At 38.7% G+C, this 21613-nt stretch overlaps 1 protein-coding gene across 3 annotated transcripts in view; it reads left to right on the top strand.

Moving 5' to 3' along the window:
- RHOBTB1 (Rho related BTB domain containing 1) overlaps positions 1 to 21613 on the top strand; it is a 72261-nt gene that overhangs the window by 15148 nt on the left and 35500 nt on the right. For all 3 annotated transcript variants that reach the window (XM_055139163.1, XM_055139162.1, XM_055139164.1), the window contains exons 2-3: positions 16572 to 16773; positions 17162 to 17265. In XM_055139163.1, coding sequence (XP_054995138.1) covers positions 16582 to 16773; positions 17162 to 17265 — 296 coding nt within the window. In that variant the 5' untranslated portion in view covers positions 16572 to 16581. The remainder of the gene's footprint in view (positions 1 to 16571; positions 16774 to 17161; positions 17266 to 21613) is intronic.

Here is a 21613-nt window from a genome sequence, read left to right as displayed (position 1 = left end):
GAGTGGTCATCCTGTTCAGTCTCTAGTCTAGTCTACTTTCAGCACGCATCTCCCTTCCTACGCAGGATCTCCAATCACATATAAAAGTAAAATAATTTTTAAAAAATTTTAAAAAATAATAAAATAAAAATCTTAAAATAGCACAGCGGGTAGGGCGTTTGCCTTGCACACAGCAACCCAGGTTCGATTCCCAGCATCCCATATGGTCCCCTGAGCACCACCAGGACTAATTCCTGAGTGCCGAGTCAGGAGTAACCCCTGTGTATCGGCAGGTATGACCCAAAAAGGAAAAAAAAATCTTAAACTCAGTTCTTTTATTTGAAAAATTACATACTGAGAAAGCTCACTTTGTAGCTCTGCTTACTTCTGTGCTTACCGTATAACTTAAATCTTTTATGTTTTTCCGTTCAGGCTAATACAATTATTATCTGATAACCACATTGAGTGATTTCTTGATTTGATAATTTAAAAATAGCATCAGGAAACACACACACACACACATACACACACACACACCGGCACGCACCTATATTTTGTCCTTCTAAGTCTTTGAAGCCTAAAAAGTAGTTGTATGTTGCCACTACATACTGAGTTGTCCTGATACAGAAGTTTTTATTGTATTATTTTCTTTCAAGACACAGCATGTGATTTTCTTTGGTGGGGGAGGGGGACCAAGGTAGACGCTCAAGTGGTGCTCATGACTTCCAAAGTGCCCACCAGGGATTCTCAGTCAGTGTGGCAGTGTTGGTCAGGTCATGTGATTCTGGGGATTACCTCCATAACCAAAGCAGTTCCAGGGTTGGGTTGTGGGGTGGGGGTATGGATCCAGGCTGAAACTCTTGATGTTTGGGGAACCCTGTGATGCCCGGGATCAAACCTGAGTCGTGAAACTTAACCAATGTACTGTCTCCTGGCTCCTACATGTAAATTTCTGTTTTCTCAAAATAGTGAGTAGTTTTGAGGCTTATCATCATCCATATTTTTCTGTTTTACTTTTATTTATTTCACTTTTTTGGTATTTTTTTTATTTCTTCCTGTGGTTTTGTCTACTTCACTACAACACCCTTCCTCCACATCTTCAGGTAATTTCTTGTACTTTTCTGTATGGGATTTTTAATAGGCCATATGTCTCTCTTTACTTCACTCATAGAAACAAAAAGGTTTCTTGATGACCAAGAATGGAAATATATTCCATGTTATATGGAAGTATATGCTCAGACAACCTTAGGCTCTGTAAATGACCCAAGGTAGGGCCACATTCCGAGTTCTCGAGAGTTCCAATAGCCCACCCTACAGACAAGAAGACCTGCTCAAAGGGTGCAAGCAAAGAGAAAGAGAATTTCTGAAGGTGAGATGAGGACAGTGGCAAGGAATGAAACCGCTGGAGATGTGTTAACATGCAGACAGAGATTACACCCTCCATCCCTCTCCCACTTCTCTTCTCATTAACTTTACAGAATCAGTCACTTTTATTGCAGTGTCAAAACTGAAACAACCTGGTTAAATAAGCTAGAAAAGGGAAAAATCTTTCCTTCCTGTGCTCAATGCTTGGCATATGGTCCATCTTCTGCAAGGTCCATCACTGGGACTACTCCTAGGGTGTCTGTGATGAGAATCCTGTTAGCTTACCATCCGGGTCGACGCTCTCTCCAGAACTAGGGCTGTCTGCAGCTCTTCAGTGACTCTCACTTGACTCCATGGGAGGGATTGGACAAAACTTCTAAACTCTAGTATGTAGTTAATTACTCTTTATCTTAATTCCTAGTACTGTCGTGGAATCTGCTATCTGCAAAAAGTAAAGTTAATTTTAGTGAGACGTGGGTAGAAGGGATATCAAAGGCATCTGTTTTTCGTTGCTATATTGCCTTAAAGTCCAGGTAACTGCCTCTTGTGATGTGACTCTTTTAGTCACAGATATAACTCCTTTATTCAAGACTTACTTTCATATCGCTTAAAAATTCTTCTCCATATGTAGTAATTGCATTTGCCTCACTTTTCCATCCTTTCCCATCCAAGTAGTGATTTACTAAAAAGAGCTGGGAATTCCTTGAATTGGAATCCCTTGACTTTCTATAGGTAGGGAAGCAGCCTGGTCCTTGATCACTGGTGGTTTCCATGGATACTGATATTCTCCTGTTGGAAAACCAAGGCTGATGTGATACCATCTGTCAGATGCTTCTTCCAGGAAGAACCTCACAAATGTTCCACAAGGTGTTTCCTCACCAGTTAAAGACTTAGCCACATGCTACTGTTTCCAAGTCCTTGGCTACATCATTAGTCACCATAGATAGTTGAGTTCAAGTTCTCTGCCAGCACACAGGTGAAAGGTTTTTGATAGAAGGGATCGCAGCTGAACTTTAACGTTCAGTTGAACAGATACTCACTGGAATCAGCTATAGCCAAAGACACTGCAAAATATTTGAGGATTAAATAATAACCATCTCTGGTGTTAAAAACTTATAATTTTGATGGGTTGAAAGTAAAAGACAGGGGCCGGAGCGATAGCACAGCGGGTAGGGCGTTTGCCTTGCACGCGGCCGACCCGGGTTCGATCCCCGGCATCCCATATGGTCCCCCAAGCACCGCCAGGAGTAATTCCTGAGTGCAAAGCCAGGAGTAACCCCTGAGCATCGCTGGGTGTGACCCAAAAAGCAAAAAAAAAAAAGAAAGTAAAAGACATATTATCAATATAATATTGGTAGTACTGTCGTCCTGTTGTTCACCAATTTGCTCGAGCGGGCACCAATAACGTCTCTGCTGTGAGACTTGTTGTTACTGTTGTTGGCAAATCGAATATGCCACAGGTAGCTTGCCAGGATCTGCCATTAGCCGAGATATTTGTAAATATTACAAATCACAATTTGATAAATGATCTGGGAGTGGTATGATAGAAGAATGTTTTAAGTGCATCTTCTTCCAAAATGTAACTTGTCTACTACTTTGCATCTCTGTTAGTTCCCCCCAGTCCAAGCCACATCATGTCCTTCCCAAAGAACTCAAGAGGTTCCCGACAAGGTCTTGTACCTCTGCTTAGATTCCTACTGCACGCCCTCTGACAGCAGTACTAGTGGAGTACTAGTGGTACCAGCAAGACCTTTAAAAATGAAGATTGTGTGCATGAAATTCTCTCATGATCATTACTGTAAATGCAGTGCTCCGAGTTTTATAAAAAAGAAAGAAATGGAGTTGCTTTTGAGAAATACCTCATAGTAGTGAAATATAGGATTGTTCCAACCCCAACCATGTACAGACAAGTCCAACTCATCCTCAGTTTACCCACCCCATTAACAGCTCATTATGATTATTATCATTGTAGTTTTGTCCCACTACCTGGGCCATTTTATATGCATTATGGATAGTTGCCTGTGCAAGAGTTGTTTAGTTACTTAATCCAGCACTTGTCAGTCATCTACGTAAGTTTCACCTAAAGTCCATTCCAATATGACAGTCACCTAATCCATGCTGAAGTCAGGGCATAAAGATCTAAGTGCTGACACATAAAATGCTGGCTATGATTTGTGGGGTTGATTCTCTGTCTCAGGAGTTTCCTCTACTTTAAAAACTTTTGCTTTGTTGTTATAGGGGTTACTCGGTGGAGTGAATCAAAATCTATCTCCACATTTCCATTGGCTTCTCACTGCTTTTAGAATAAAATCCAAACTTGGGGCCATGTCAAGGAAAGATCATACATGACATGGCCCCTACTGCTTATCTATTACCTCTCTTCCCTCCAGCCCTCCTCACGATTAGGTTTTCCAGCCAGCTTCTTTTCCTATCTTATGACTTGATGCTTTTCATTCTAGGGGTAACAGAAAAAGGGCTTCCCCCCCAGAGAGACTCCCTGCTTGCCTTTCCTGAAGTCATTCCGCCTGTTATTTTACATCAGTTGTACCTTGTTAAAAGCTCACCTTTCCACCATTATTCCCAAATTCAGTTCAATTCCCCTCTGGTAACCTCAATTTTCTTACCTTTGTCCACTGGTTTATGTTTTGTCCAATCATTTGCTTGGTTTCCTTATAATGCACACATAAGTGAAGTCATCATTATTTGTCTTCCTACCTATTTAATTTTGCTTCATACGGTCCTTGAGTGCCTCTCATTTTGTTACAAATGACAAAATTCCATCATCTGTTTAGCAGAATAGTAGTCTGGTACCATATCTCTTCTTTTCCCAATCATCTGTCAATAATGGCTTGTTTGTTTTCATGTCCTATCTATTGTGAGTAATACTGCAATAAAGCACTCTAGTACTGTCATGGATTTACTCAAATCCTGTTGTCATGGATTTACTCAACCGAGCACCAGTAACATCTCCATTGTGAGACTTGTTACTGTTTTTGGCATATTGAATAACCACAGGTAGCTTGCCAGCTCTGCCATGCGGACTGGATACTCTTGGTAGCTTTCGGGGCTCTCCGAGAGGGGCAGAGGACTCGAACTCAGGTCAGTCGCGTGCAAGGCAAACACCCTACCCACTGTGCTATTGCTCCAGCCCACTGCAATAAATATATGTAAAATATACATATATATTGTAGATTATGTTTGGTTTATTTATATACATTTTTAATATTTTATATACTAATATTTTATATTTTATATATTTATATATCATCATTTATATATACTACATAAATATATTTATATATTATATAATACATTTTATATACATAAATATATAAGCATATAGCACTTCAGGTTGAAAATTTGATGTCCATCAAAATAGGTGTCCAAAGAGGGACTGTTATATTGTGCTGATTCTGTTAATAGTTTTTACAGCCTTATATTATTTTCCATAATGATTCCATCAGTGTACATTCTCACCAACAATGTACAAAGTTACATTTTCTCTACACCTTCACCAACATGTGTTGTTTCCAGTATTTAAATGCAAGCCACTGTCACAGGGGTGAGATGATAGCTCATGCTGGTTTTGATTTGCATTTTGTAAAATAATGCTGGTTTTGATTTGATTTGCATTTATATAATAATGAATGATACTGAGGAGTTTTTAGAAGCCTGTTGGTCATTTGTATGTCCTAAGAAATTCTGCGTACTTTTTAATCAGATTTGGTTTTAATTTTGGTTTTAAGTATTATATTTTACTGTTTGACTATTGCATGAAGTCTCTATCTTGGATATCGTCTCTTTTGAAGTATATGATGGACAAAAATCTCCCCATTTAATAAGCTATGCTTCTGTTCTGGTGATATTTTCTTTTTTTATTCATAAGCTTTTTAATTTGACATAATCCTAACTTGTTGCTCCTGCAAAACACTTTTTTCTAAACTTTCAAATATATTGTAAGATATTTAGTTATTTATCTCTCTTGTGGTTTGGGGAGGAGAAATGGACCATCCCTAGTGGTTCTGGAGGTTATTCCATACTGTGCTCAGGGTTCACTCCTAGGCATGCTCAGGGAACCATATGTGTCTCTGGGGATAGAACCACAGTCTTATCCCTGTACCATCTCTCAGATCCTGATCTTTTGTATCTTTATGATATTTGCTCTGTTGTAATTCCTCCCATTTAATTTCATATTATGCTTATTGGAAATCATTAGAGATTTATTGATTTATTTTCCTGTCTTTGTGAACCTCGGTGAGGGTTTGTGAGCTTTTTAGCTTTCTTGAAAAACACTTTTTTCAAGAAATACAAAATACTTTTTTTTTTTAACTTGTGGAAGGGTTATTAAGGGGATACTCATCTACTGCACAGGTTGATACTGAGCTCATAGTAATGGTTCACATTTAATTATTTTCCTCACTCCCTACATTGTACATTTTTAGTGTCTTGTTGCTTCTAGGTATAATTTCTTTTCCGTTTATAGGCTTCCCTCTAATGTTTTTCAAGGCTGAAGTAATGATAATTTGTTCCTTTACTTTTCATTTGTCTGTATAGGTAAACATCTCCTTAAATTGTGAATAGTAACCTAGTAGAGTATTATCATCTGAGAAGCCTTTTCCTTCAGCGTTTTTAATATATAATGCCTATCCTGCAAGTTGCCCACTGGGAGAAAAACTGCAAATAGTTCCAGCAATTTCTGTATATAAGGTTTATTGTGTTTATCTACTTTTCATGTTCTGTCAATTTTCTTTTTTTACTATTTTGATGATTTGTCATGAGTTATGTCTGTTCGGACTTATTTTGTTTGGAACTCTTTGAGCTTCTTGTATCTGGATGTTTGGTTTCTTCTCAACCTAAAAAATTCTCAACTATTTTTTTTCTGCTAATAAGGTTTCTGTCTTCTTTATCTCCCTTTTCTCCCTCTGGATCTTCCTTAATGAAGATATTACTTCTTTGGTAATATGACACAGCCTCTTACACTATTTTTATATCTTTAAATTCTTCTGTTTTTGTTAGTGATGATCTGTTTGAGCGTTTTACACTGCCCTATGTCATAGCTTGCTGATTCTATTGTTGCAGTTTCTATTGCTGAGCCACCTGTTATATTTTTAGCTTAGCTACTATATTCCTTAGTTCTGTTATTTCTATTTGAATTTTTTTTGGCCTTTTGGGTCACACCCGGAAATGCACAGGGGTTACTCCTGGTTCATGCACTCAGGAATTACTCCTGGCTGTGTTTGGGGGACCCTATGGAATACTGGAAATTGAACCCAGTATCGGCCGCATGCAAGGCAAATGCCCTATTCGCTGTGCTATCGCTCCAGCCCCTCTATTTGAATTTTTGTCTAAAATTTTCTCAATCTTCATTATACTTCTCATTTTTCCCAATAATTGTATTTATTTTATTAAATGTCAGTAAGACTATTGCTTTGAACACTTTCTCAGGTAAGTTACCTAGATCAATTAATTAGTGATTATTTTGGTCTTCAGCTTTTAGATTGTCCTTTGGGTTTTTGATATTGTTATTCTTGTTCCAACCTTTGTAGTTTATTTCTTTTGTCTCTTCATTTTGTTTGAAACACTATATAAATTTTTTACGTTGAGCTAAACCACTTTCTTTCCTTGACTTGATGTGTGGTCTTAAATTATAGACTGCAGTAATATAGTATAAAATATATACTATAAAAATCAAGTTGTTGCTAAAGATGTCCAGGAGTTTAAGCCTCCTTAGAGGTTGTGGGTGTCTGAACTAAGAGGAAGATCTGTAGGCCATTCTCTCCTGTAGGCCAGTTCCTCGGTCAGAGCCTTCGCAGCAACAGTGGGCAAGCACTGGAACCTGAACTATGACCTGCTTCGGGCTGCAGGTTCTGGAGCCTATATTTCCCCCTGACTTGCAGGCTATTGCAGAATGGTCTGGAAGAAGCTGGTTGGACTGTGCACAGACCACTGCCCGAAGAGCTGTGTGAGACAGCTATTTTTCAGGGTCTGTGTACACTTTCTGTAAAGAGACAGCTTTGTAAGCAAAGCTTTAAATTCTTTAAATTCTTTCTTGGAAGCTGTGGCCCTCAGAGAGATATAGAGTTAGGAGATCACTACAACCACAACAAGGACCACAAGGCTTGCACGATAGCAGAGCGGGTGCGGCATTTGCCTTACAAGCAGCCAACCCAGGTTCTATTCCCAGCATCCCATATTGGTTCCCCGAGCACTGCCAGGAGTAATTCCTGAGTGCATGAGCCAGGAGTAACCCCTGTGCATTGTCAGGTATGACCCAAAAAGCAAAAGAATAAAACAACATTCACAAACAGAGATTTCCATGGAGACCCTGCTGTCAAGGACTGGGCACTTTCAGCTCTGAATAGAGGTGATTGTAAGCCAATGGTGGTGCAGAGATGAATGGAGCAGGTGACTTGCACACACAGTAACCCACTGCAAGAGAGGAGTCTAGTGTGATGGCTACAGGTGGACATCTTTCCGCTCCCAACATGTTCCACTAACTTGGTCTTCTCTAACAGATGGAATGGCAGCCATATATATCTGGCAATTGTTGGCCCAAGATGTCAGCTGTCAGCTGACATCAGTTGGCCCAAGATGTCAAGCTAAATATCCAATCTTATCTAGCTTGGATAAGAGCAACCCCAGTAGTTAAGAATGGTCTAACAGGCGAGGAGTGGAGCTCCTTGCTTGACTTCTAGCAGTGTGGAGTCTGCCTTTTCTGGTAGTTACCTGCTCACTGGACACTGAGCTGTGCATCTGTTCCCAGTATCCTGTTGTTCTTCAGATGATAGACTCGCATTTCCACACCTGGTTCTGTGAGCACAATCCATAAGTACCAGGCCCCCAATATTGACCTACTGACGGGCTCCATGTGGCTGCTATCTGTCCCTCTCTTGAGTCAGGTGTCTCCTTGGCATTACAAGTAAAATTATGTCACACTTTTCCTACCCCCTCTGATGTTTTCCTCCACTTTTCCTTGTAAAAGGACTGATCCTCCAATTATCTGTGTCCATTTAAGGTACTATTGTTTTTCAATAGTTATTTTGTTGTATGGATGAGTAGGCTATGAGCTGGGTGGCCTTACTACTCTGTTATTTTGCAGGAAATCTTCACTTCCTCCTCCCACCTATTATTTTCTCTCTGAACAACCTTTCATTTTGTGCTTCTCTTTCAAGAAACCACATTTATGATGATGATATTTAAGTATTCACTTATTTCTCCTCGTCTGAATGTGAGGTCCGTGGGGCAAGCAAGAACCACATCTGACTTCTTCATTACTGTCCCCAATGTGCATGGCTCTCACTGATCACTCAGCCTAAATTTCTGAGTCCTAACTGTGGAAAAAATATTTCAGCAGATGTTCCAAGGACATGAAAAAGACTTTTGAACATAAGTATTGTAAAATGCAAAGTTTTCAAAAGAACAGGTCAAGTGGCCTATTTATAGATTTGAGTAGTCCAAGTGTAGTCTAGAAAATATTGTACTTTTGTGGTTCTGAATCTACCCTGGAATTTGTATGGCTCTTTTATTGATTAATTGATTGATTGATTGATTGATTGATTGCTTTTTGGGTCACAACCGGCGATGCACAGGGGTTACTCCTGGCTCTGCACTCAGGAATTACTGCTGGCGGTGCTCAGGGGACCATATGGGATGCTGGAAATCGAACCTGGGTCAGCCGCATGCAAGGCAAACACCCTACCCACTGTGCTATCGCTCCAACCCCTGTATGGCTCTTTTAAGCAGTTCTTTATCTCTTCTTTATTTTTCAATAAGGGCAAATGTTTTTAAGGTAATTGGGGGGAAAACACAGAATATTTCTAATTCTGCCTCATCTTTTCCACTGATATTGAGTTTTTGAAAAATAAAGTGGTAATATGTAAGTCTTCATTATCATAGAAGTCTAGTGAAGATGATGATAATTTTTAAAGGAACATCTGTGTTTTGTGTATTACTAGACGTAGATGTGGTACATTTCCTGGTACTTAACCTGTTCTCTTTCTCACTAAAAAATTTCAATATAAAGAATGTTGTTGATTTTTACAGTTAGACATTTTTATCCTGAAGATAGTTTTCTCTAGGACTTACTGTCTCTTTCCTAGCTCTTGATCCACTTTTCATTCCAGCTGAGATATTTACATTATGTAGAAATTATTTCATGCCTGCTTAGAATTAAAAAAGTGCTGGATAATGAAATCTGCATCTTGGTTATTTAATAATTATTATTCAACTCCTAACACTTTCTTCCTTGTCAATAATATAAAGTTAACAGGTTTTCTTTACAAGGTAACTTTTTAATACACTAAAACTTGTTCCACTAATATTTTTTTAATCATCAAGTAAATTATTTCTTAAAATTAAGATTATATGCTATTTTGGCAGACAGAAAAATTGAGTGACTATGCAATAGTATAAGAATAACAAAATGGAACTAAAAGTACAAAGCCCCTGCTATGGGTATTAGATTTTTTTGTCTTTAAGCAGACTGTTCACTATCCTTGATTGAAATAGTAACTGTAACAAGAGACATGGCAGAAGTGATAGTAAGAGGCAATATATTCCAAGGGTGGTATAATTCAGAGTAGTTAAGAGATGTCAAATGAGGTATCTTGGGGAAATGATAAACTGTTCCCTCCCCCACTCACCCTTCTTAATATCTAAGTATCTAATATTAGAAGAGGCTTATATTCTCGCTTGAATTCAGATAGTGGTCCTATATATAATCACATGCATCTGTTTGCAGCAAGCAGGGCTATCACGAGGTCCATCTTTCATAGTACACCCTCCCTGAATTAATAAATTATGGGCAGGACTCTGGCACTCCTGTAATGTGACTGAGAGAATAAATGTGCATGCCACTTCCTGAGAGCCTATTTCAAGAGGGGGTGGGAGATGCCATGTAGAGTTGTCATCTCACAGACTGATGGTGGGATGGGGATGGGAAGGAATGGAAAAGATCAGGCCAGATAAGGTCACATTTGACTATGCCACTATTTTTGCTTATGATTAGTCTAGGGAGAAAGTCACAGAAGTATTCGATGATTCATGTAGTGTACAAATTAGGTACTTTGAAGGTATAAATATGGGGAAAAAATTAAAAGACAACAACCACTGCTCCCTGCTTTGCTAATATAGAGGGGGGAAATGAATAAGTTAATGAATGTTGTGTGTATATGTAAATGACATGCATGTACTCGAATTGCTTCTCTCAGGATTATATATTGGTATGGAAGATTGAAAAATAGAGTATGAGAAGGCAGGATAGTTAGAAAAACTTTTGAGAGGCAGTAACATCTGAAAAAAGTTTTTTTTTGGGGGGGGCGGTCACACCCGGCGATGCACAGGGGTTACTCCTGGCTCTTTCACTCAGGAATTACCCCTGGCGGTGCTCAGGGGACCATATGGGATGCTGGGATTAGAACCTGGGTTGGCTGCGTGCAAGGCAAACGCCCTACCCGCTGTGCTATCGCTCCAGCCCCCTGAAAAAAGTTTTAAGCCATGAATTTGTCAGGTAGATGACAAATGGTGGAAGGTTGGCAGAGAAAGTTGTGTTGCAAAAGTGCTGAGGTAGCATATACTATTTAGAATTTGAAATACTGTTTGTGTGGTTAAAATCTGGTGAATTAATTTAATATTGCTACTATAACATAACGAAGTGACTAAAATTTTAATGACTTAGACCAACACAAATTTTGTGTTTTTTAATTCTAGAGATAAAAATCTGAAATGGTCTCTTTAGATTAAAATCTAAGTGTTGACAGGTTGTGTTCCTACTGGCAGCACTAGAGGATTATCCATTTCCTTACCTTTTCCAGGTCCTAAAGGTCACCTGCATTCTTTGGCAGTGACCTTTCCAACTCCAAATACCAACAGCATAGCATCTTCATCTCTCTCTCTCTCTGACTCAGAATTTCTACCTCTTGCTTCCCCATTTACATAATGCTGTGTTTACTTGGGTGTATACCCTGATATTCCAAGATAATTTCTTTTAGTACAGTCAGATGATAAGCAGATGATAATTCCATCTGCTATCCTAATTACCCCATGATATGTAAAACATATAGTATGAGTTGAGGGTGATCATGAAGAGTGTGTATGGTTGATTGGTTGCAGGTGAAAAAAAAGATCATTTACCCAAGAGTTGCTTATTTTATTTTCTTTTTAATATGCATTTTTATTTTTATGGCCTTCTTAGGACAGTAGAGACAAGTCACAGACATCCACCCCAGATACACAGTGAACACACTCTTCTCGGCTTCTTGCCGAAGATGAGAAACGGAAAAAATCGTGTCTGCTCTTCATGCTGCCTGACTTAAATAATAAAATTTCCAGAGGTTGCATAGTAAATTCATTCCCCTCCACAGTGATGATGGACTGGAGTGATAGCACAGTGGGTAGGGCATTTGCCTTACACGCAGCCGACCCGGGTTCGATTCCTCCACCCCTCTCTGACAGCTTGGCAAGCTACCAAGAGTATCCTGCCCGCACAACAGAGCCTGACAAGCTACCCGTGGCGCATCTGATATGCCAAAAACAGTAACAACAAGTCTCACAATGGAGATGTTACTGATGCCTGCTCGAGCAAATGATGAACAACAACATTTCGATAGTGCTACAGTGCCACAGTTTTTTATTTGGGGACCACACCTAGCAGTGCTCAAGGCTAATTCCTGGCTGTGCACTCAGGGATCACTCAGTGCTCAGCGGACCATAGGGTGTGACAGCGATCAAACTTGAAGCCACCGCAGACAAGGAAAGTGTCTTACCCGCTCTACTATCTCTGCAACCCCCAGAATATTCAATATTTTAACTCTCAGAATCTGTGTCCTGAGGATGAAGTGAATAACTGAAATAAAGTTCAAGTTGTTTTTGGCGAATTGATTGCAAAGCTGTCACAGTAATGAATTGTCAGCTTCCATTCTTTCCAGCTTTTCTTTTTCTTATTTAACTTTCTTGTCTCTTTAGATATGAATCCAAAGGCTAAACATATTCACAGAGACCAGTGGGATTTATGGTGTTGAAATTTATAATCAGTATTAAATGCATAATATTTATTACTCTCATTCTACATAAATAAAAATCAGAAACCAGATAGTCATTATCCAGATGGTCTCAAGAGCTCATTCAACCATAACAGAGCAAAATATGAATAAATTAGAGCCCATAATTAGAAGGATAAAATTGTATTTTTTGTAATTACTAACATAATTTAATGTTTATTTGTTTATGTGTGGCAGATGAACCATCAATTTATAACAATATAAGCATAGCATGAATTTACACCTTTGATTCTGACTTCATATGCTTAAAATGCTTTATAGATTAACATAAAATAGATTTTACCCCCTCCCCAACTTGTTTTCCTTATTTGGAAATCCTGCAAACTCTCTCCTGGAAATTCCATGACCAAAGTGTGTAATCTGAACTAAGCATTTAATTCTGCCCTTCCTTTCATTTCTTTTGTGTTGTGTCTTTCTGTCTTCTTTTCCCAAAGTCTAGCACCTCTGGCAGTCACTCAGCATCAGTATGTGAGGTTTTTCACTTTTTAGCAGACTGATAGAGCTTAGAGACCCACGGATGTTACTCTTTAATACAGAAATTCTTTTTAGGACTGTGCATGAGACGTATTTATTGGTAAAACAAGTCATGATTCTCTTTTGTGCATGTGATCATAGTCTTGACATAAAACTAAGACGTTTTCTGCCTGGTAATCTTTCATAAAAGTTATGCAGCTCTTCCACCATGCCATTATATTCACATTATTTTAGAGATTCCTGATGGGGGTAGTGGGGCACAATGGCAGAGGGAGGGGGAGGCGGGGGCTGCTATTAGAGCTGCTTTGCAAGCCAACAATAACAAAAATCTGGGTTTTTTTTTTTATCATATGGTCAGTTTTGATTAAAGTTAAACATTCCTCCCAAAGTTTAGAGATTGGCTTTCTATTAATTTTATCTAGATAAAAAAAATTAAATTTACAGCAAGATAGTGAGGCTTTCTCACTTAAGGCATTTAAAGTAATGTAACTCGGGATTCCAAGGATGTGAAACTTCCAGTGGAAACTCTTTCTCTGACACAGGCAAGCCATGGTAATATCAAAAGCATTGCCATTTTTATTTAAAAATCTATAAATACTCATACTTGAATCTTCTCTTCCAACTCTACTATCTTTTAGTCAATTGTGACCTTCTCTCGTATCTCCCTTTCCAGGGCTTTCTCTTGATTCACAAGATGGTCAGTTCTGCTTCATCTTGTATTCTGATCTTTTATAATCTTGAGTGATTTACTCTTAAATTGTCCTACTAAGATTTATCCTTTTATGGAATGATAGCACAGTGGGTAGGGCATTTGCTTTGCATGCAGCCGACCCGGGTTCGATTCCTCTGTCCCTCTTGGAGAGCCCAGCAAGCTACCAAGAGTATCCTGCCCAAACGGCAGAGCCTGGCAAGCTACCTGTGGCGTATTTGATATGCCAAAAACAATAGCAACAAGTCTCACAATAGAGACGTTACTGGTGCCCCCTCGAAGAAGTTGATGAACAACTGGACGACAGTGCTGCAGTGAAGTGCTAATGTTAAGAGTAAAGAAAATGTATTTTATTATGAATTTACTGGTGCCTGCTCAAGCAAATTGATGAACAACAGTACAACAGCGTTACAGACAGTGCTACAGTGCTATTAGTTTGCATACAATTCTGGTGTTCTACCTGACTTGTTTTGTTATTATCTTACCATGTTTCTTTTCAGCTTCATAATTCTTTTTTAAAAGCTCTCAATGTGTCAAGTACTGTATCAGGAATTTGAAACATCAGCTCACCCTAATCCTCACAACAACATTGGGAGATGGTATTCTAATTCCCACTTAGCAGATGAGAAAGCTTAGACTCAAGAGATACAAATTACATGCTCAAAATCAAATGACCAGAAATTCACATTTATCTAAGACAGGATTAGCACTATTACATTTGGAACTGAGGAATTCTTTGTGGGGACTTCCCCAAGTTTAGTAATATGTTTTGTGGTATTTTAGCTTCAGCCCACTAGAGAGAGTAAACTCCCCCAACCCAGTTATGACAGCAAAAAAATTTCCATAGAGTGAGAGATGGTGGATGTTTTAAGAGTCACCGACCTAATGTCAATGTCAGACCTGTATCACATTTCACTTTTAAATAGGGAACAAATAAAACCATAGAATTTCAAGACAGTTTTAATTTTTAAGAGGGTAGCTTCCAGGAGCCACTCAGGTGCAATGCTCAGGGACCATTCCATGGGTTGCTCAGGGGATCATGAGGTGTCAGGGATCAAACCCAGAGCTCAGCTTTGAGCATTCTCCCAGCTGGAGACTAAATTTTAAAGACATCCCTTTTAGGGGGCCAGAGAGATAGTACAGTGGGTAGGGTGTTTGCCTTGCACATGGTCAACCCAGGTTCCATTCCTGGCATCCCATATGGTTCCCTGAGCACCACCAGGTGTGATTCCTGAGTTCAGAGCCAGGAGTGACCCCTGAGTATTGTTGGATGTAACCCCAAAAGCGAAAAAAAATTTAAAAAGGACATCTCTTTTAGAACTCAAACACACCTGGATGATTATCACAATTGGAATTTTTTAATTAGAATTAAAGATTGTTTTTTTCTTTAAGATTCTCTTTTTCCTTACAAGGTCATCATAGTCAGCATTTTCCAGGTGAGACAGGTACCTATTTTAAGCCCCTCCACGTTATTGGATACACTGGTAAGATCACAGTCTCACCAACACCTGTTGCTTCAATCACCCCACACGTATCCTGCCACGGTGTTCTCCATCCCCAGGTTTCACACTTCTGTGAGTGTGTAAGAAGTCAGTTCCCCGTATTCAGATAATCTTGATGGAAGAAAGCATCCTTCTTCAAATTACTCCCCTCATGCTTGCTCTTTTTCTGCCCTTAATTTCATATTACCCAAGTAAACATTTTTCTCATCACTTGAGTTAAACACTTACTGACTCCCAAGAATGCATTAGGCCCTCATTGGAACAGTTTCTTTATTGTGGTAGGTTGAAAAAAAAAACAAACCCTGGACTCTTAAAAAATGAATACCTAATCAGTGTTGTCAGTATAACAATGGGCCTCCTCAAAAGGAAAATTACAAATTACAGCATTTTAAAATCTTAAAATCATGCACGGTTGGTCACCCACAAGCCACCATGTGTTTGACCCCGAGTAGCTGAGCTGGCCACGCTTTCCATCTTCCTCTTTACCCCTCATTCATCAGCCCTTTTAAACTACTCTTGGATGGTCTCAGGAAGATTCAAAAGTAGTTCTTCCTTGGGTAAAATTATTCTCTACTGTATGGTAAAGATATTCCTGTTAAAATTGCAGGAAGAATAGTTTTATATCTTGTTTTTTTGTGACTGTCTCGAGAAGGTCTTTTTAAATGAGTTTGATTAATAAAATAAATGAGGGGCTGGAGCAATACCAGAGCGGGTACGGTGTTTGGTGTTTGCGTTGCACACGGCTGACCCAGGTTTGATTCCCAGCATTCCATTTGGTCCCCTGAGCACCACCAGGAGTAATTCCTGAGTGTAGAGCCAGGAATAACCCCTGTGCATCGTTGGGTGTGACCCAAAAAGCAAAATAATAGTAGTAATAATAATAATAATAATAATAATAAAATGAGTAAATATAAGTTAGTGATACTAACTAATCAAAACCCAGCTTAGCATCGTTATTTGTCTTTAAAGTAGAGGAGTTCTTTATGTTTAGACTTTTGACTCTCCTTTATATCACACACCGTAATAGCCTAGCACATAGAGAAAACTGCTGCTTATAAGAGTTATTGGACCATGGAAAGATTTTGATGATATGGATCCTTATATTTCCAAGGCAGCTGATGTCCCAGAGCTTGGGGGGTTAAACTGGCAAGTGACCAGTCTCTTTAACCAGATCAACATGAGTAGCGAGGGAGCAATAAATGTGTGCCAGCAGTTCCTGACTCGCCTGGGTGGATCAGCAGCCTTGTTATGTTTAGAGAAAACCAAGGAGAAAATAACATGAAAACTGAAATAATTATTTGGGGTCAAAATAACAATCCAGTGTTTTCATACTTGTATGAGCTATAAAAAGAAAACTTGGGTTTTAGTGAGGCATAATACGATCTCCCTAACTTCTTGCTTAGTCTGGAGGACCCCTAAAGAAGAGCCTGGGCCAACGGGAGACTGCCCCAGTGCATAATGCAGTGTCATTGCTCTTTCTTACAGAGTTTTATAAATGGACACTGACATGGACTACGAAAGACCCAACGTTGAAACCATCAAATGTGTGGTGGTGGGAGACAATGCCGTGGGGAAAACTCGCTTGATATGTGCCAGAGCGTGTAATACAACCCTAACACAGTATCAGCTGCTGGCCACCCACGTACCAACTGTGTGGGCGATTGACCAGTACCGGGTCTGCCAAGAGGTAAGATAAGATGGAGTTGGTGTTTTGTTTTCGTTCGGTTTTGACTCCTAAGAGTACATCATTGGTACTGCTAGTTTGACTTTAAAAGTCAGGATGGGGGCGGGGGTGTGGAGGGACTTTAAAAAAGGGAGGGGAGTTAGCATTTTTAACACAAACATTTTTTAGCACCACACCGGCAAAGAGCAGAATGTAAATTCTGCTGTCTGGCTATGGTATCCAGAATGAGGACATTTTGTTTCATGTGATTTCAGTAAGAAAAGTGGGACTTCCGTAAACTGATTAGGAGACATTAGAAGACAAAATGCAAGTGAAGTCCAGTGGGCACGGAGGTGGCCAAGCCAGACATCCTCCCCTGACCCTGAGCATATGTATTCACTCCTCCCTGCAGGTCTTGGAGAGATCACGGGATGTCGTTGATGAAGTGAGCGTTTCTCTAAGGCTTTGGGATACTTTTGGCGATCATCACAAAGACAGGCGTTTTGCATATGGCAGGTAAACCAAGAAACCAAGACTAATGCAGTAAGATTGAGCTGGAGTAAAAGTTTTCTTTCCCCAGATCCACAGCTGTTTCGTAAATCAATATAGAAAAAACCCACTTCATATGGTCTTCAGATATGTTGGGTCCCCCATTGGGTCTCTGAAAAGAAAAGAAACAAACACAGAGCATTGTTTCTAGGTGTCCATCTATCTTCCTTTCTGGCTCCTTCCAGGAAAGTATTTTATTTCAAACACATATTGTTCCTTAAGCTGGTATGGTTGCTAGATGAAAATTCAGTTATGCCCTCAGCCTTGGCATAACTCAGCCTTCTGAGTGCTTTTTTCTTGAATAATAGTTTATTTGCTTTCCGTTAGACTGTTTTAAGTAATTTTAGCACTTAGCCACCGCACTTCAGAAGATCTCTGGTCTTTTCATGACCATATTAGCAGAGTCTGATGTTATTTGCTTTTAGCTTTGTTATATGAAAAGTCTATTATTTTTATTTGAAGGTCATTTTTAAAAAGAAAGAAAAATATTTCTAAAGTACTTCACAAGGCACGTTTCCAAAATGAACTGAAGCACTAATATCTATTTCTCATTTTTAAAAAAAGGAAGGAAAAAATCAAGTTGTATAAAGGAAAAACTTAGGACATTAATAGTATAACATGGTTAAGTTACCTTAAAATGTTTAACGAACTTATCATCATCATAACTTAAAGTTTTAGAGAATGTATTAGAACTATCAAAATTTATATAAGGAGTTTTCTTATTCCTTTTCTATAAATTAATGTTTAACTTAAATTTAGAATTAAGAACTTATGAATCATTCATCACTTATTACTATCAAAATTATGTTACCTCACAAGATTGGATTAGTTAGATATACCAAAACAGGAGTAACTCTTTGGTATTGAGATAAAAATTATGTAAGTATCTTAAGTATATCTATTTCTGCAAGCAAATAGTTTTCTTAAGCCTCTAAACAAACTTTTATAGGCATTAATCCAACTGGTCTAAAATACCAAATAAACGGGTTTTTCCTATTCCTGAGAAATAGTTCGTACATTGAAACTGCAGTTTAGACCAATTCATTGACTGAGTCTCAGAAAGAAGCAACCAGAACTAAAACTCTAATTTCTGGTGTCTGCCTTGATGAGAAGGACTTTTGTCCTTCTACCTTCGCTTCTTAAAATGTGTCATGAAATTGTAGATCTAAAACTATTCTGGGTTTTCATCTATAAACTACTTTAGCAGCTCTATAGTTTGTTGCCATTTGAATTGTATGCCTTTGAGATAACTGAAGTCATTCATTTTTAATGTGGCCCCACAATGTAAAGCTTATATCGTGGTGGTATGGGGTTTGCTTCATCAGCATAGGAGAGCCCTACTTGGAATTGATTTAGTGACATTTTAGATCTAATATTGACAGGCTTATATATGGATACATACAGGATCCTAATGTATCTGGAGCCATTTTACAACGTGTCATGTCTGTGCTTACTCACTCTCTCCCAACAAAAATAAGCTTCTCTTTCATGTGACTCCCATCACTTCAAAGTGCATTGTTCTGCACTCTTGCCTGTAATGTTTGGTTCTATCAACTGAAACATTTTTCCCCTTTGATGGAATCAGAACCTGCTTTGAAAGCCAACTCTGAGCTACACAGAGGGGCTTCAGGAAACCCTGCTACATTCTTTGCTGACTTTTTCCTCGGCCTCACATTATGTGCATATTTGTGTTCTGTATTTCCTCTGCTTGAGTCTCCACAGCCACCCAGACTCTGCAACTGGGAAAGAATGAAACTCAGAGCTGTTCTGGTTTAGACTCCAGAATCTTTCTATCAACAATAAATACAGAACACCACATTGATACAGTACCAGAAAATAACAATTTGTAGAAAAGTCTCGCCAAAGTAGGGTTTCTTTTATTCAGTATAGAGCTCTGAACACTGCATTTCATTATGGTAAGGGCTGTTTAATTTTTTTTCTGACTTCCATTTTTAACTTCATAACATTCATGAAGGACAAATATCACAATTAAAGTTTCAACAATAAATTTGGTTTCTGTGCAACTTTTTCTAACTCAGATTTTTCCTCTTTGGTATAAATTTAGTTCAAAGGGATGTGACATATTACTTATATTTGGAAAATAGATGGAATCTTTTAAAAAATAATTATTTTTATTTCTATGAAAAAAGGCCAAATTCATACCAAGATACCTTAGGCCTTGCCTTAATTACTTCAGCTTTTTAGCACTGACGAAGATAAGTTGAAACATTCTTTGGCATGGAAAGCTGGAGTAGGCAGAGTAGATCCCATCGACCAAGATGCTGCCAGTTTTGAACTTCAAATATTCCTAGTGTGATGTTACTATAACCAGAATAGCATTGCTCTCTTTATGATTGTATTTTGTTTGGGAAGAGGGATTTAGGGATCATTCCCAGCAGTGCTCTGGGGTTATTCCTGGAACTGTGCTCAAGTGGGACCCCTGGTGGTGCTCTGGAGACCATAAGTGTCACCAAGGACTTGAACCAGGACTGTGGTTATTTGCTTCCTGTCCCATCTCTGTGTCCCTCTCTTTGTAATTTAAAGGTAATTATTTAAGTCATTTTTATCCAACTGGAATAATAGCTGCAACATATAAAAGTCTAACCGTGTCCCAGCCAAAATATTAGGTGCTTTGCCAACATTAGTTTAGTTAATCCTTTCAGGAATGTTAGGAGGCAGAGATTATCACCATGCTACAGTTGAGAAGAGTTGAGTTCTTTATTACCACAACCACTTAAACGTAAGTAAAGTAAGTTTCAGAGGCATATTCAAACCCAGCCCAGCCTAACCCTTACATTTCACTCTTCCCTCTGTTTCAGGATATGTCAATCTTATTTTAAACAGGGTAGAACTGAAAATCACCCCACAGGGAGGAACTAGGTGTCTATTTGCTCTTTGCTTTTTCATATTTGTATGGAAGCACAGAACTAGAAGAGGTCACAAAAGGTCATCCAGTTGACCCTTTTTCTTCAGAAAAGGAAATCATCTGTCTAGGAAAATCTATGGGTCGGAGTGGTTAGTTTTTATGAAGATCTAAGGTAAAGAGGAGCATTGGCATCTTAAGACTTAACACATTTGAAATCTGTCATATACTCTCTAATTTAGAGTGAATGACTCTTGTAGCCTTTATTTCCACCACCTACTTCCTATCCACTTTTGGATGAACTTTTGAAGCTCTTTTCTGGATCTTTCTAAAATGTCAAGAACAAAATTGTATATGCAACCATGGCTGTGATCAGCTGCTCAGATTTTGGCAAGGAAGGAGGGAACCTCTTTTTAAAGAGATATCACTCAAGAAGTTTTCTCTGGAACTAAAAATGATGAAATGTTCACATTTCCATTTCGCTACTGGATCTGCAATTGTAAACAAGTAGAATGTGCTTTGTCCTCAACAGGATGTCTGAGCTCCACTTCAATAGCCACCCCACCTATCAATAATTGCATTAAAACAATCATTATGTCAAAAAAAATTTGTTTCATTTTCTTGTAAATCCCTGTCAGTAATCTGTCTCAGGACCAAATAACCTTCAAATACTTATGTAATACTTCTTTTAAATTTTTTATTTATTTTATTTCATTTTGGGGGCCACACTGTCTGTGTTCAGGACTCCTGACTCTGCACTCAGGAATCACTTCTAGCAGGGCTTCAGGGACCATATGTGATGCTTAGGATCAAACCCGTGTCTACTACATGCAAGGCTATGACCTAACCTCCCTGTACTATCTCTTCAGCCCTTTCAGACACTTATTAAAACCTATGGTACCAGAGGTGGTGAAATTAACGACTACCATTTAATCAGGACTCTATAAGGCAGCCCTGTCTAAGTGCTCTTCATATCTTATCCAGCTTCATGCCTGTGGCAGCCCTTCAACGTAGACTCATTTTACGTTGAACACACAGGCACATAAGAGGGCCAGGTCAGCTAGGAGAGAATTTAACTGAACTGTTCTTATTGGTTTCTGACTCCAAAGTTCATAGCTACCCATTCTCCCATGCTCTTATGACTGATTATGATAATTGATGACAAACTTATTTTAAACTAATTCCTGGTTTAGTTAGCTCTCACAGATCAGCTTGCTCATGTGTGGTCCCTAAATATTCTGTTTGAATATTTTAAGGATGACTCATGTTTATGTCTTTATCTTGGTTGTGCTTGTGGTCAGTGAAAATAGGAAATATAAGATGCTACTAATACATCTAGAATATTTTGAATTTGCTCTTATTTTCCATGGCACATTCTAAAGGCTGAACCAGAAATAATATTCTAATAAAAATTCAATATTGCAACAGTCTATTGGACAGTGAAACATATCA

Source organism: Sorex araneus, chromosome 5 (assembly GCF_027595985.1).
Source record: "Sorex araneus isolate mSorAra2 chromosome 5, mSorAra2.pri, whole genome shotgun sequence".
Taxonomy (NCBI): Eukaryota; Metazoa; Chordata; class Mammalia; order Eulipotyphla; family Soricidae; genus Sorex; species Sorex araneus.
Note: the sequence above shows the minus strand (reverse complement) of the source record. Positions and strands in the feature narration are given on the sequence as shown.